The 16,905-nt window shown below is 39.8% G+C and overlaps 1 protein-coding gene across 1 annotated transcript in view; it reads right to left on the bottom strand.

Annotated features, from left to right (window-relative positions):
• Window positions 1-13,162: 13,162 nt before the first annotated feature.
• Window positions 13,163-16,905, bottom strand: part of GPR37 (G protein-coupled receptor 37) — a 35,420-nt gene continuing 31,677 nt past the window's right edge. The window contains exon 2 of the mRNA XM_082254718.1: window positions 13,163-15,217. Coding sequence (XP_082110844.1) covers window positions 14,399-15,217 — 819 coding nt within the window. The 3' untranslated portion in view covers window positions 13,163-14,398. The remainder of the gene's footprint in view (window positions 15,218-16,905) is intronic.

Below are 16,905 nucleotides of genomic sequence, written 5' to 3'. Positions count from 1 at the left end.
ATCTATCTATCTATCTATCTATCTATCTATCTATCTATCTATCTATCTATCTATCTATCTATCTATCTATCTATCTATCTATCTATCTATCTATCTATCTATCTATCTATCTATCTATCTATCTATCTATCTATCTATCTATCTATCTATCTATCTATCTATCTATCTATCTATCTATCTATCTATCTATCTATCTATCTATCTATCTATCTATCTATCTATCTATCTATCTATCTATCTATCTATCTATCTATCTATCTATCTATCTATCTATCTATCTATCTATCTATCTATCTATCTATCTATCTATCTATCTATCTATCTATCTATCTATCTATCTATCTATCTATCTATCTATCTATCTATCTATCTATCTATCTATCTATCTATCTATCTATCTATCTATCTATCTATCTATCTATCTATCTATCTATCTATCTATCTATCTATCTATCTATATGTATATTTATATATATATAAATATATATATTATATATTTAAAAAGTACAGTAAAACCGCAGGAAAGGCCACTGGGGGGCAAACTAATATCAATTTATTTTTTTTTGTAATGAAATCAGTGTGTTTGTGTTTTTTACTTTTCACATTTGCCGCCGGTTCCACCCCCCCTGCGAGCGTCACATCGCAGGAGACAGAAGCCGGGGGCTCACAAGCATCGGGCGGAAGATCTGGCCGCCATATGCCGAAGGGACACATCGCTGGATCCCGGCGACAAAGTAAGTAACCTCTACAAGGATCCAGCAATGCTCCCTGGCGGTACCCCGAGTGTGGCTCGGGGGTTACCGCTAATGGCACTAAAGTTCCACCCCAAGCCACACTCAGGAATACCGCCAGGGAGGTTAAGGGAATGTGGGGTCGCAGTTTTGAAGAATTTTTGACCACTTTGTTTTGACATTTCATTAAAATTTTTGAGACATTGCAGTGTAATTCTGTGGCTGAAAAAAAGAAAGCAAAAAAAAAAAAAAAAAAGAAGCTTACAAGATTTAGCTTTATTTATTTTAAGAGTAACCTTTACTATAACTTTTAGTTTTCTTGAGACTGCTAGTTCCACCAGTCATTTCAGGCCTATTAGCTCTTGGAAAAAAAGTCAGGTGTCACAGCCAAAACTACCTTTCCCAGTTTAAACTATTCAGATGGGGGTAATGCTGCTGTATTTACTCAAAGCTAAATGTAAAAGTTTAAAAATCAAATGCAAACCAAAAATATATGGTGTCAGAACACAGTGTATACGACACTATCCATTAAAATTGTACTGTTCTGTGACACCAAATACAATGTAAAGGCATCTCCCAAGCGTGTAATTTAACTTTTTCATTGCCAGAGCCATTTTTTTTTCTTTGGAAATATTAAAATGCACATATTAGGTCTGAAGATGATTATTTAAATTCCCCAAAACGTTACTTATTTTCTCAAAGCAGAGACCCTGAGGAATAAAATAATGTTGTTTTTTTTGTGCCATGTGATATTGGAGCAACTGGTTATCAACCAATATTTTAGTAAAATAAAAGTTCATTTCAGTGTACAAAAACACAAGACCAGCCGACTTGAACAAGAGAAGAAAGTAGCAGTGACCTGCACTAGTTTTTCATGCTAGATTACAGCACAGGTTTAAAAAATTCATAAAGTACACTAACATTCATCAGTTTGAATCACAACCACAATACTCAATGCATTCAGTTTGCATGATCTCCTTGTGTAATATGGGGTACTTCCATTTCCTCCCACACTCGAAAAACATTCTGATAGGTTAACTCCTATCTAAATTGTCCCTAGTATATGTATGCCATTGAGAGCAGGGACCAGGGCTGGCCCAAGACACTGTGCTGCCTGGGTCCAAAAATGAAATGCTGCCCCTCCAAAAAAAAAAAATCACGCCCACCAAAAGGCCCACACAATTTTATTTTATATCATGATAATTAAAACTAAAATTAAATTTATCAGGAAGTCAGATTTATATGCAACAGCACCTTGTCTGCATGCACAATTATATGACATACCATTATGTTCAATTCCAAACCACAAACTCCAGTATTATTTGGTTCGTCTGAATGTCTGACGTCATTGCGCACACCACAATCCCATAAGGAACGTTCCCTGGAGGAGACCCGCTGCCTCCTCATACTCATTAGTTTGCACTACGAGCGGCAGAATGAGATGGGGAAATGCTGCTTGTAACATGCTGCAAACTGATAACACACAAAATTGCTGGAAGAAACAAATCTTGGGCATCAATTTGCTGGCCCACTCAAAGTTCTGCATGGGTCCAATGAACCCAGTGAGATCCATGGTAGGGCCGGCCCTGGTAGGGACTGATGTAAATGTACAATATATGTAAATTGTCTGAGATATATAAATACCTGTAATAAATAATTTAAATAAATACAAATTCACATGTCTCTTGTATGTCAGCCAGTTTTGTTTAAGTCTGCTGTTCATTTTTTCTACAATTGACCCAGGGATGGAGGTGTGTGTCCCGAGTCACCACTTTTCAGATGACTCAATGTGCTAATTTTGATACATCTTGGTTGAGCCTTATACTCATTGGCCTACCATAATTATGTATGATACCCCAGTTAGTATGTCTTATGGGCAGTGAGGGCAGGATATAATTTTGCGGCCATTTCCGGGTTTTGTCTGGCCTTGGCACCTGCGATGTGCTCTGTCTGCTTATCCCTCCCTCCATCCCCCTCCCCGCCCTTTTGGGTGTGGAGTGGAGGGGGAGGTTTGCGGCCGCAGCGCATTGGCGTCACGCACGTTCCGTGCGGGGTGGGAAATCATTCTGACGTCGGCGCTCGACATATGTTTTCCATCTGCGTTCTCATTTAGGGACATCCGCTTCCAGCCAATACAGCCGATTGCCAGTCCCTCTATTGATGTAACAGCAGTGTGTAACGCTGGGAGCCATTCCTGCTCATGTTCTCACAAGGTATACTTTATCTTTTTTTTTTTTTCTTTCTAGGCATTGTGATATCTCCACTTAACCTTTCTGAGCCTAGGTGTTCAGTCACTTTCATGCTCCTTACTTTATCACTCCAATCGGATTCTGTACTCCATATGACTCCCTTGACTATCACCTGCTCGATATATCAGTCACATCTTTCTTTTGGTGGCATGTTCTCACTGCCCCACCATCACTTACCTCTCGTTTTTACTCATCTATTCCTGTTACTTTCATACTCTTTTTTTTCTTTTCCCCTGTGGTGTTGGTACTTCCTCAGCACGCCACCACTATTCACTTGCACCCTCATACTTACCTCACAGACCACCTCCTTAGGTGTGCGTATCTCGGATATGGGGATCTTCAGTATATCTCACCACCACTTTGATTCATAGCTACATATGGCTTTCAATCTTCTACTCTATTACGTCATTATTACATCATTATTTTTCTAGAAATCTAATTGGACAAGTGGTTGAGCTATCTGTTTTCCCCACATGAGGATTTACATCACCTACCTATTCATCACACTGTCTTCCCCTATGTGTGCAGGCTGTGCTCCCTCAGCTCCCGTGCCAGACCTACCCTCTGATGGTGCGCCATTTTATACATCCTGTGACTCTGATTGGAATCCACACTGTGAGTTTGAAATTTATAAGGTTTGGATATACAGAGTTGGATATACACTAGCTACATATAAGACTTTTTTACACACACATGTGTATATACTATTTTTTCCAGATACATGAATTGCACCTGCTCCTGACGAAGTGATTACTCACGAAACGCGTTGAGATTTTTAGGAAGCAATTCTACTGTACCACCTTTGTTTTACCATGTACTCAATTGCATTGTACCAATCATCATTATGTATTGCGTATATCCGTGTTGTTATCCAACATGCGTGACATGTGGAATTATTCATTTATCTATGTCGATGTTTTTAACAACAGTCTTCATGTATAATCCATACCTTTTATTTTTATTCTCGATGTACATTGCCACCATTTTTCTTGCTATTATTTTTATGAGCCCATTAAAATGTGATCCATACTTTATCTGACCTGTTTATTTTTTGATGTGTCTATTCTCATTAGTTACATAGGACCACACACCTTATGCAAACCCAAACTTTTATTTATTTTCATATTATGATAGGGATGGAGGCACACGTCTTTGTGGGCCTCATGCAAAGTCCCAAAACCCCCCCCTTTTTTCTATTTTTAATATGTATGTTACCTGTATTGTGTTGTATTTTTGTATGTATAATAGTACACGGGTTGTAAACAGGTCTGCAAATGATACTGTTAAAGACAGATCAAATTTTCCGTACATTCTTGGTCTCTGAACTATATTCCTTTTTCAAACTACATCCGTTGCATGACTTACAATCTACATTTAAAGTAATACCTTTCAAGAAAGTTTTATTTTCATATGTATAAATGGATCAAAAGCCTTGTAATATAAAGTGGGAACACATTAAATGGAAGAATATAAAGGGCTTTATTCCTGACCCGACACATAAAAATAAGCTCACATCTAGCTAAAGGCTTTTCATTAATGAAATGATAGTGATGTGAATTGCTGAAGGCAGCTACTATCAAAGCCCCATGCAAATCCTCAAATACAATCTACAGACTATGTTTTGCAAGTGAGTACAATCCAGAACAGTATCAGCGGATTATTCTAATTCAAGAGGATTGAGCTTCATGCCACAGCAGGTACGGTGGATAGTGCAGAGGCATAGCTAAGGTCAGAAGCAGCTGATTACATTTTATGAGTAGTATTTAGGGTAGGGGGATCTCATTTTTTGTATTTTGAACATATTACCTGGATCTATGACATTTACCTGGACATCAAGCACAGTACAGAGTATATAAGGTTTACCTATCCTAAAGTCTTAGGTAAATGTTTTATCCCCAAACACCCCCTCCTTTCCTAAAACGATTATTTAAACAGATATTTCCCCCAGGCCGTTATGTAAAGAAAAGAATATTACCAACTTGGAATTCATATAGGATCTCATGTAATGTCACTGATCGGATGTGATGCCAGAAATAAATAACATCACTTTTTGCCAGCACTCTAATTCTTGTTGTTAACATACACTATATTTCAAAAGTATTGGGACGCCTGCCTTTACATGCACATGAATTTTTATGGTATCCCAGTCTTAGTCCAAGACTGGTCCAAATAATTTGGTGGAGGGGGGGGGGGGGGTATGGTGTGGGGTTGCTTTTCAGGGGGTCAAGCTTGGCCCATTAGTTCCATTGAAGGGAACTCTTAAGGCATCAGCATTAGGGATGGGCTCAAACGTAAGTCTGACTCGAACATCGGGTGTTCGTGTGTTTGCTAAACACACAAACGGGGCACTCAGCAGGAAGTTTACCCGCCAACAAGCTCCCCATAATGCACTGCGATCTCGCAGTGCATTGATTGCTAATAATTGGCCAAAGCATGCAACTGACCTGTATGCTTTGGCCAATCACAGCACAATGTACTGTGAGAGCCATGATTGGCCAAAGGCAGGGTGCCTTTGGCCAATCAGGGTTCAAGGGCTAAGTGCACAGCCCACACTATATAAGTGTGCTTACACGGTAGCCCTGTGTAGTATGTTGGTGGAGATTAGGCAGGATAGTCAGTGGATGTGTTCAGTCCGTTAAGTGCAGTCAGTGTAGTGTAGTGTTGTGCTGCGATTCTTGTGTAACACAGAGTAGTGGTGCCACTAAAGTGTTGGTGTATAAAAAAAATGGCTGTGTCACCCCACTCATCCCATTTTTTTCCCTTTATAAATATATATATATATATATATATATATACACACAGTGGTGATCGAAAGTTTGGGCACCCCAGGTAAAAATTTGTATTAATGTGCATAAAGAAGCCAAGGAAAGATGGAAAAATCTCCAAAAGGCATCAAATTACAGATTAGACATTCTTATAAGATGTCAACAAAAGTTAGATTTTATTTCCATCATTGACACTTTCAAAATAACAGAAAACAAAAAAATGGCATCTGCAAAAGTTTGGGCACCCTGCAGAGTTAGTATCTTGTACTGCCCCCTTTGGCAAGTATCACGTAAACGCTTTTTGTAGCCAGCCAAGAGTCTTTCAATTCTTGTTTGAGGTATCTTTGCCCATTCTTCCTTACAAAAGTCTTCCAGTTCTTTGAGTTTTCTGGGCTGTCTGTCACGCACTGCTCTTTTAAGGTCTATCCATAGATTTTCAATTATGTCTAGTATATATATATATATACAGTGGGGATCGAAAGTTTGGGCACCCCAGGTAAAAATTTGTATTAATGTGCATAAAGAAGCCAAGGAAAGATGGAAAACTCTCCAAAAGGTTTCAAATTACAGATTAGACATTCTTGTAATATGTCAACAAAAGTTAGATTTTATTTCCATCATTGACACTTTCAAAATTACAGAAAACAAAAAAAATGGCGTCTGCAAAAGTTTGGGCACCCTGCAGAATTTATAGCATGCACTGCCCCCTTTGCAAGGCTGAGACCTGCCAGTGTCATGGATTGTTCTCAATCATCTACTGGGAAGACCAGGTGATGTCAATCTCAAAGGTTTTAAATGCCCAGACTCATCTGACCTTGCCCCAACAATTAGCACCATGGGATCTTCTAAGCAGTTGTCTAGAAAACTGAAACTGAAAATAGTTGAGACTCACAAAGCTGGAGAAGGCTATAAGAAGATAGCAAAGCGTTTTCAGATGTCAATATCCTCTGTTCGGATTGTAATTAAGAAATGGCAGTCATCAGGAACAGTGGAAGTTAAAGCAAGATCTGGAAGACCAAGAAAAATATCAGACAGAACAGCTCGCAGGATTGTGATAAAAACAATTCAAAACCCACGTTTGACTGCACGATCCCTCCAGAAAGATCTGGCAGACACTGGAGTTGTGGTGGTACACTATTCCACTATAAAGAGATACTTGTACAAATATGGTCTTCATGGAAGAGTCATCAGAGGAAAACCTCTTCTACGTCCTCACCACAAAAATCAGCATTTGAACTTTGCAAATGAACATATAGACAAGCCTGATGCATTTTGGACACAAGTTCTGTGGACCGATGAGGTTAAAATTAAACTTTTTGGCCGGATTGAGCAAAGGTACGTTTGGAGAAGAAGGGGCACAGAATTTAATGAAAAGAACCTCTGTCAAACTGTTAAGCATGGGGGTGGATCAATCATGCTTTGGGGTTGTATTGCAGGCAGTGGCACAGGGAACATCTCACGAGTAGAAGGAAAAATGTATTCAATAAAATTTCAGCAAATTTTGGATGGTAACTTGATGCCATCTGTGAAAAAGCTGAAGTTAAAGAGAGGATGGCTTCTATAAATGGATAATGATCCTATAAACATCTCGAAATCCACGGGGGATTACATCAAGAGGCGTAAACTGAAGGTTTTAGCATGGCCTTCACAATTTCCTGACCTCAACATAATTGAAAATCTATGGATAGACCTTAAAAGAGCAGTGCGTGACAGACAGCCCAGACATCTCAAATAACTGGAAGACTTTTGTAAGGAAGAATGGGCAAAGATACCTCAAACAAGAATTGAAAGACTCTTGGCTGGCTACAAAAAGTGTTTACAAGCTGTGATACTTGCCAAAGTGGGCAGGACAAGATATTAACTCTGCAGGGTGCCCAAACTTTTGCAGACATCATTTCTGTGTTTTCTGTTATTTTGAAAGTGTAAATGATGGAAATAGAATCTAACTTTTGTTGACATATTTTAAGAATGTCTAATCTGTAATTTGATGCCTTTTGGAGATTTTTCCATCTTTCCTTGGCTTCTTTATGCACATTAATACAATTTTTTACCTGGGATGCCCAAACTTTCGATCCCCACTGTATATATATATATATATATATATATATATATATATATATTTTTTTTTTGCAGCATTAGGTTCTGCTGTATAGTACTCCCCCATCTGTGTCACATGTGCTATTCCTACAACGTCAGCAGTGATTTTTTTTTCTTTGTGGCGCAGCACTAATATTATTTTGGGCATAATTGTTGTCTCCCATGTGCATCGCAGGTGCTATTCCTTCTGCGTTGTCAGTTTTTTTTTCCTTTGTGGCACAGCAGCACTAATAATATTTAGGGCATAATTGCTGTCCCCGCTTCTGTGTCACAGGTGCTATTCCTTCCGCGTCAGCAGTGGTTTTCTTTTTTTGGCACAGCAGCACTAATAATATTTAGGGCATAATTGCTGTCCCCTCTTCTGCGTCACAGGTTTCCTCTTTCATCAGCAGTGTTTTGTTTTTTGCAAGAGTGACTGTGAGGGGCTAAAGTGTTAAGGCACCATTAAGGAATGGCGAAGGTTAGGGCTGAGCATAAGTTTGGCCTGAACATCGCCCATTCAGGTACTCGCCTAACACCTGAACTTTATCTGCACTTAGCATGATGTTTTGCCCGCCAAGCGCAGAGTCAATAGGCTGTTAAGGCTTCCCTGCTAAGAGCTGCATTTAAAACAATAATTGTTAAAAAAAATAATTAAATAAATTAAAAAGAAATTGGGGTAAAAACAGCTTGGGGGGACCCTTTTGTCTGGTATGGCTATTAAGAGGAACCCCATGACAGAATTAAGAAAAATAATGGTGTGGGGTCCCCCCAAAATCTATACCAGGCCCTTTGCATCTGGTATAGATTTTAAGGGGAGGTCCACGCCAAAATTTAAAATAAAAAAGCGGCATGCCCCCCCCCCAAATCCATACCAGGCCCTTTGGGTCTGGTATAGGTTTTAGGGGAACCCCACACCAAAATGTAAAAAAAAAAAAACCAGCATGGGGTCCCCACCAAAATCCATACCAGACCCTTATCTGAGCATGCAGCCTGGCAGGCCAGGAAAGAGGGGGGGATGAGCGGGGGCCCCCCGCCTCCTGAACCATACCAGGCGCCTTGTCTGGTGTTGTTCTTTATTAAAAAATAAAAAATAGTGTCTTTCAATGTATATCCATCGTCAATCACGAGGCCCGTTGGACCCGAAAGATACAAAAAATAAAAGATGCTCTGTCTCTTGGGAGGCGTCCCACTGTCTGCCCACTCTGCGCTTTTGCAGTTCTTATATAGACAAGGGGCAGGGCCACCCAGCTACGTCACCCAGTGGTACCACCTCTTCTGACGTTGTGTGACTTCACGGGATGTCTGAAGGGGCGCGCCACAGGGTGACAAAGCCCAGTGGCCCCGCCCCTTGCCTACATAAGATAGATTTATATGTGGGCGGCACAGTGGTGTAGTGGTTAGCACTTTCACCTAGCAGCAAGAGGGTCGCTGTTTCGAATCCCAACCACGACACTACCTGCCTGGAGTTTGCATGTTCTCCCTGTGCCTGCGTGGGTTTCCTCCGGGTATTCCGGTTTCCTCCCACACTCCAAAGACATGCTGTTAGGTTAATTGGTTCCTGTATAAAATTGGCCCTACATTGTATGTTGAATGTGAGTTAGGGACCTTAGATTCTAAGCTCCTTGAGGGCAGGGACTGATGTGAATGTGCAATGTATATGTAAAGCGCTGCGTAAATTGACAGCGCTATATAAGAATCTGAAATAAATAAATAAAATATTGAGGGATTCTTTTTTAAGGACTTGTCAAAAACTCTTTCCTGTGTTTCTTACTTTTTTTTGGTGAATGGGTTGGTGTACGATGTACCCTATACCCCTTCACAAAACGGGGGTCTAGGATCTGGGGGCCCCCTTGTTAAAGGGGGCTTCCAGATTCCGATAGGCTCCCACCCGCAGACTCCGAAAACCACAGCCCAGGGTTGTCGGGAAGAGGCCTTTGTCCCCATCAATGTGGGGACAAGGTGCTTTGGGGGTAAAATCTATAAAAGACCTGGTATGGACTGGGGGTGAGACCCTACGGCTGCAATACATTACAGCAGCATGCAAGTTTAAATTACATTTTTTTCTTTAGCGAAGTCAATATTGCTGCAGAATGTTCTATACATCTTACAGATGTGCCACTTTACAGGCAGACTAAGGGTACACCCCAAGCACTATATTTAAAGGATTTTTTTTTTTCATTTTTATTGTTTTACGTTAAGCATTATTAAAATCACTGCTTCTTTAAAAACAATTGTTTTTTAAAAAAATGTTTGCATTGATACATGTCCCCCAGGGCAGTACCCAGGTCCCCATACCCTTTTTATGACAATTACTTGCATATAACCCTTTAAAATGAGGACTTTTAATTTTTCATGTTTGGAGTCCCATAGACTTTAATAGAGTTTGCATGTTCGCTAGAACTTTTTCTCTGTTCGAGATGTTCTGGTGCGAACTGAAAAGGGGTGTTCAGCCCATCCCTAGTCAGCTTACCAAGACATTTTGAACAATTTCATTCTCCCAACTTTGTGGGAACAGTTTGGGATGGTCCCTTCCTGTTCCAATATGACTGCGCACCAGTGCACAAAGCAAGGGCTATAAAGACACGGATGAGCAAGTTTGGGGTGGAGGAACTTGATTAGCCTCCATAGAGTCCTGACCTCAATGAATTAGAGCAGAGAGCTAGGCCTTCTCGTCCAACATTAGTGCCTGACCTCATAAATGCGCTACTGCAAGAATGGTCAAACATTCCCATAGACACACTCCTATACCTTGTGTACAGCCTTCCCAGAGGAGTTGAAGCTGTTACAGCTGCAAAGGGTGGGCCAACTCAATATTGAACCTTACAGACTAAGACTGGGACGCCATTAAAGTCCATGTGTGTGTAAAGGCAGGTGTCCCAATACTTTTGACAATATAGTGTAGTTTGGTTGATCTACTCCACTTGTCTTAGAATATCATCTTTTTCTTACCTGCATCATGGCATCAGTAGCACAATCAGCCTGTACATTTTCCCTAGAGCATTGCCATTTTTTTTTTTCCCACACAGATTTCTCTCTCCAGCTATACCAAAAGGCTGCTCCTGGTCATTACTAAGCATTGCTTATCCTGCCACAAACTGATTCCAGTTCCTGATACCATAGGCCTATAGAACTTGCCTGTTTATGCTTCTTATAATGTTTTGGAACATATCCTAGCATGTTGGAACGTGTTGCTTAGCTCTACCTAGGTTAAGAAAAGTTGCTAATTGCTATAGTTATACCGAGGTCACAGATGAAAATACTTAATATGGTATTAAATATACAATATATTACACCTGTATGCGCTTGTTAGGAATCAATTCTAAAATCTTAGGCATTGATATGGAGTTGGCTCCCCCCCTTTGCAACTATATCATCAGGTACTGATATTGAATGAGGACCTAGCGCCAACCATAAGTCTAATTTTTCCCCAATGTGTTCATTAGATCAGATCAAGGATATGTGGCGAGCACTCAAGTTTCTTCACACCAAACTGTCAAATATAGCTTTGTACAAGGAACAGAAAAGTCCTTATCCAAATTGTTGCTAGAAGTCTGGAAGCATACCAGCTTTTAAAATGTTTTAAATGCTCTAACTATAACATTATTCTTTCTTGTACACCTGCACACAAACATTTTAAGGAGTGTCCACATACTTTAGGTCTATATACTTTTGGCCACATAGTTTAACATCTATAATCCCACAGCTAAGGGTAGTCTAACTATGCGAGTAGGAATTAGGAAAAATACAGTAAGCACATCTACTGTATGTGGTGTAGCACCCTTCTAATTAGGTGCTAGGCTGTCAGATAAAGTTAGTCCTTTGTGTGCTCCTCTGTAATTAGTGGAGCTGTTGCTGAATGCTCTGGGTTACATATAGTAGTTGAGGTTGAAAAAAGACAACAGTCCATCCAGTTCAACCTGTGTGTTGTATGTCAAAGAATTAATTTCCCATACCCCTGAATGTTTTGTTCTTGGAGATGTATATCCAAGAGTATTTTAAAAGTGGTTGATACGGGTTCCACAGGCTGTGCACTCAATTGCTTCTCCCTGCTTTCTGGAAAGATCCAGAACACAGGAGTGGAGCAGGTTGAGTGGGCAGCTTGAATATTTAAGAGATTCCAGCCAATCCCTGAGGGGATGTGTTCAGGAGGAGGTTAGAGAGAACATAAAAGGTCAGGGACTGCATCAATCAAGGTCTTCGTCCAGTAGGAGTAGCATCCAGGCTATCCTGCAACTTCACCAGCCAACAAGTCCCCAACTGCCTTGAAGCGGGAGCCCTGCCTGCAAAGACAGAGAGAGTTCAAGCCGAAGGAGGGCAATTTTTCCTAAGATCCAGTCTGGGGAGTCCACTAAGCAGCTTCCTGACTCAGAGAGGGACCTAGACACCAAAAGACTTGTAAATACAGATCTGAGAGCAGGAGCTGGGTGAATGTTGTATTGTTAACCCTTCCCGTTGCACTGAGAATGAGATTTGCAGGCCTTGGACATTGCTTTAGTGCCCCACTGCTGTCCATTTCCTAAGAGCTGTTGCTAAGGGACTTTTTTTGAAGAAGTAAGTTCTAACTGAGGGTGTCCTCTTACTACCATTTAACATCCTGGAGTATCCCACGGCTCCCTATGTCCCAACCAAGCTATACTGCAATAAATTCAGAAAAAGCAACCACCTAGATTACTTATTGAGCCAGAAGTGTGGATTCTACTGTGTGCCTGGCTGGTCGTACACTGTGGGAAAAAGTGGACCTAAAAGATAGGGGGACCAGCAAGAGGGCCTGTGCTGCAATGGGAAGAAGTGGTTTGAAAGTTTGCATAGTTCACAGAGGAGCTCCATAGGTCAACATAAAAAGGAGATTTGTTGAACTGTCCATCTACAAAATGAGCAGCTCATCAATTCAGATATCTCAGCTTGTTTTCCCTGCCTCTTTTGATGTAAGGTAAGGATTGTAAAGTTGTGGACTGTCCCTGAAAACCCTTAACTGTCAGAGCATTGCTGACTGGAAGCTAGGATGCAGCAGAAAGAGAGGGAGATTCCTAGATAATGGAGCTTTGTAAAGATAAACCTATGGACCACATAATGGACCTTTGTAAAGATAAACTTATTTGTGGAGAATTTCCTTAATGATATACTTTGAATTCGTTAGTTACCGGTATGTAATCAGAAGCTCCTTAGAGATCTATTTGCATGGACCATAGGCTGCTGAAACTTTAGTGTTTAGGTTAACTCCTATATGATTAATCTGATTGAAGGCTGTGTGTAGTCAGGTAAATAAAGAGGCATTTATAGCTTGGTGTGATCAATGTTACGTTATAGATGTCTGATAAAATCACAATAATTAAAAACATTTAATAAAAAACAAAATAAAATTTATTTCAACAGCTAATTTTTGAAATGTTAAGATAAACAAAACATTACAATATTTAATTTCAGTGCAAACCACCTTGAAGTTTAATAAAGTCACCTAGTTTTATAGAATATTTAAAAACGTACCCAGTTGTATGATTATCAAAAAGATAAAGACTACCTAAATAAAGTGTAAGTTCACCTTTTCCGCTAAAGCAACAAGATGTTTCTCATCATGGTGATCCATTAAATTTAGGTATATGCTCAAAGCTGAAATCTGAGCAAACACAGATAAAATGCATAAATGTTTACTGTTTTACCTACAAAAGTTTTTATTATTCTAGTCAGCCTGCCTTGTGATTCAGGTACTCCTGCCAGATAGCACAGCTAGTTTGGTGACCTACAATTTCTCAGCTGCAGTTAATTGAAGAATAAATGAACATCAACACACTGATAAAGCCATCACCCTACTTTTTCTGTTCTCAGTTTCTATCGGGAAGCTTTCATTGTTAGATTAACAACATTGCGCAATGCAGTAATGCCTGAGTGGCTCACATTGTTGCCACCCTAGCCTAAGTCTTGCTGAGTATTATGGGAAGCTAATATTAAGAGAGATTTGAGTACTTATGCTAACCATATTTAAGAATATTTTTCATTTTTTAAATAAATCTCTAACAGGATTAAATGACAATTCTCAATATTGGTCTAGAGTTCAGCTGTAATTAGCAACATATCTCATGCTAAGGTTCTACTTACAATTTTCTTTTATCTGTTACCATATGAATAGGCATAGTGCTTAAAAACAATAACCTTCCTGTATATGCTGCTTCTCTTCTGAGGTTTGTGTGACCTTTACTGTGATAGACTATGCATGACTGGCAATTACAATTAGGTTATCATGGTCCCAGAAGCCCTGTTTTCTGTCAATGTATTGTAAAAAAAAAGAAAAGGAAAGAATGAGCATTAAATAAAACTGAGAAACTGGAAAAGACACAGCAAACAAATGTAAAAATGTTATAAAGGTGAACCTACTCTTTAAGGTGCATAAAACAAGTTAATAGTTTATTTTTGGAAATGTACCCTGTTAGGAGACCTAATACATAATAAATATAGATACCAAAACTGACCTTGCACAAGTCAAATGCTTCTTTTAAAAAATTGTGAACTAAAAAAAAAAAATCATTTAAAATGTGTATCACGTAATATTTACAAATACAGTCAATATTAACATTTAATTTCAACAGTGAGTCCCAACAGAAGCAAATGTGGACATTTCACGACGTATAGTGCTGAAAGGGGAAAGTTCCAGCTCTGTAGTATATTCATTGTCATTATCATCGCTTGTTGCAGTTGAGGACTTCTGAATGCATTCATCACAACAGCAACAACAGCATTCCATGAAAGCCCTACTGAAAGGCTTGCAAAGGCAAAACAGAAGGACCGGGGTAACACATGATTTAAAGAACAAAAGAAATTGACTAATCAGGTGAAGGAGATCCAAAGTCTGCCTGGAGACCCCAGTGGACATATAAGCTGTTACAATGTTACATATATTTTCAGGGATTATGCAGAAACCATACAAAATTGTTAACGCTACTACAGTGCAGTTCATTTGACCTTCAAGTTGAATTTGACGCTTATTTCCTCTTGTACAAGCTTTCTCGGCTCTCTTGATTTTCCTTGCTGTTACCAATGAGCATGTAATTGTGAAGAGAGTAGGCAAGCAGAAATAACAGCCGAAGTACCACCAAAGTCTTGCTCCATCATATGTAAGAGCTAAAACATAAATGGTATCGGGAAGATCGGTAGAAATTTTAACAACACAGCGCTCACTGAGAGTGTTGGCACTTAATGCAGACTCATCCTTGGTCAGTTGGCGTAGAACAACCTCAGGCAGTGCTAGGAGGAGTGCGCCCACCCATATAACAGCAAGCTTGGCAGTTGTTGACGTGCAGTTCTCAATCATTTCATAATACATTTGGACGTTTGTGGCAGCACGGAAACGGTCAATGCAGAGGGCGCACAGTGTAAATGTGGTAACTCCAAGGGAGGCTACCTGCAAAAGAAATGAACACAGTTGAGCCCTTTTGAAGAAAGGAATTATGAAATTCAATGAACAGCCAAGGCAGATTAAAGGATAGAACTGGTCTTGTTGGCTTATGCCAAGGTTATAATAAATATTCACTGACCAGTAAAATAAGAAAACGCTACATAATAAAATGACATGCTGCAAAAATCTTTTAATATTTTGTTGACATTTTGCTTTTATATTTCTTGTAACTGTAGAGAAAGGTCAAAGATAAAAAGGAGAAGTAACCAAACAAACAAAACTTCTAATAGTGTTATGGTGTGATGTTGCAATTGACTAGCCCTGAGGCTCCTCAGCAACACCTTGGTCCAAGATGCCCACAAAGTCCTACACAAAGTCAGGAGACTCTGAAGAATATTTAACACCTGGAATAAAGAGAGCAAGTGGTGCAGTTGCCCATGTCAACCAACCAAGTCATAGCTTTTAACCAACATATCTGATTAGTTGTTCAAACCCAAGTTAAAGCGGAGTTCCACCCTGGGAAATTTTTTTTTACTAAAAATACCCCCCGAACAGTCAGGGCTAGTACATTCCACAATGGCTAGCCTCTGATCTGTCCCGGGTTGCACTTACCTTTTAGAAGAAATACTTACCTTGAAAATGTATTGTCCAGCGCTGCCATCTCAGGTGTGGGCAGCTTGAAGCCAGCGCGATCCTCTTCTGTGTCCTCTTCCGTCTTCTTCGGTCCCACGATGCACTGTGCCGGCCCCGCCGTCACTTCCGGTACCTCAGCGTCATCCCTGCACAGCTTCTGGGCATGCCCAGAAGCTGTTTAGCAAGGTATGACGGCGCCTGCACCGGAACTGACGTCGGGGCCGGTGCAGGCGCATTGATTCCTGGGAGCGATGACGTTCAGCTCCCAGGAAGTGACGAATCGCCGTGGCCGCCGAGGGGAGGAAGAAGAAGTAAGGTAAGTATATTTTCTTCTAAACCAGGTAAGTAAAAAAAAAAAAAAATTTGCGATTATCCATTTGTTTTTCAGGTGACCCGGAGCGAGAAGATGGAGGTAAGTATTATTTTAGGGTGGAACTCCGCTTTAAGCTTTATTTTCTCCCTAGTGCCAATAATTCTCAAAAACTCCAGTTATTGGACAGACAGACAGACATTATACTAGTAAACAGCTAGTCACTTTAATAACTATTATATAAACGAAAGTATATTACATTTATTTAGTCTAGAGCTAAACTAGGTTTCAGGTACTTGCTCGCAGCCGTACATTAGGGTGTACATTCATACAGAGTAAAACACGTCTGCTGTTGTAGTGACTAAGAGCCACAGTGTAATTATAATGTTCTGTAGATTTCAGAGGGATACTAGGGAGAGCCAATTTAAATAGCACTCTAAGACTGAAGAGTGAACAAGACAGCACTGGGTTTCTGGCAGGATTGATAGGAATTTTTTGAACCACAAAAAAAATACTTTTAATGTTATATTTAAAGTATCAAAACAAAGCAAATAAGAGAAATTCACTCTTAAGGTTTAAATACACTTTAACAAAAAGTGTATTACTAGTTCAGTGTCATTTAGGGCACTAATGTTGTTATAGTTTATCTTGTTTTTTTTTGTTTGTATATGTATTGAGCCTGGGTATGCCCAATAGGCTCTGTTTTATATTTACTATTTTAAATGTAAATTGGCACTTTCTAGCAGAAGCT

Source organism: Pelophylax lessonae (genome assembly GCF_965119305.1).
Source record: "Pelophylax lessonae genome assembly, chromosome: 4".
Taxonomy (NCBI): Eukaryota; Metazoa; Chordata; class Amphibia; order Anura; family Ranidae; genus Pelophylax; species Pelophylax lessonae.
This window is presented reverse-complemented; position numbering and strand designations above follow the sequence as displayed.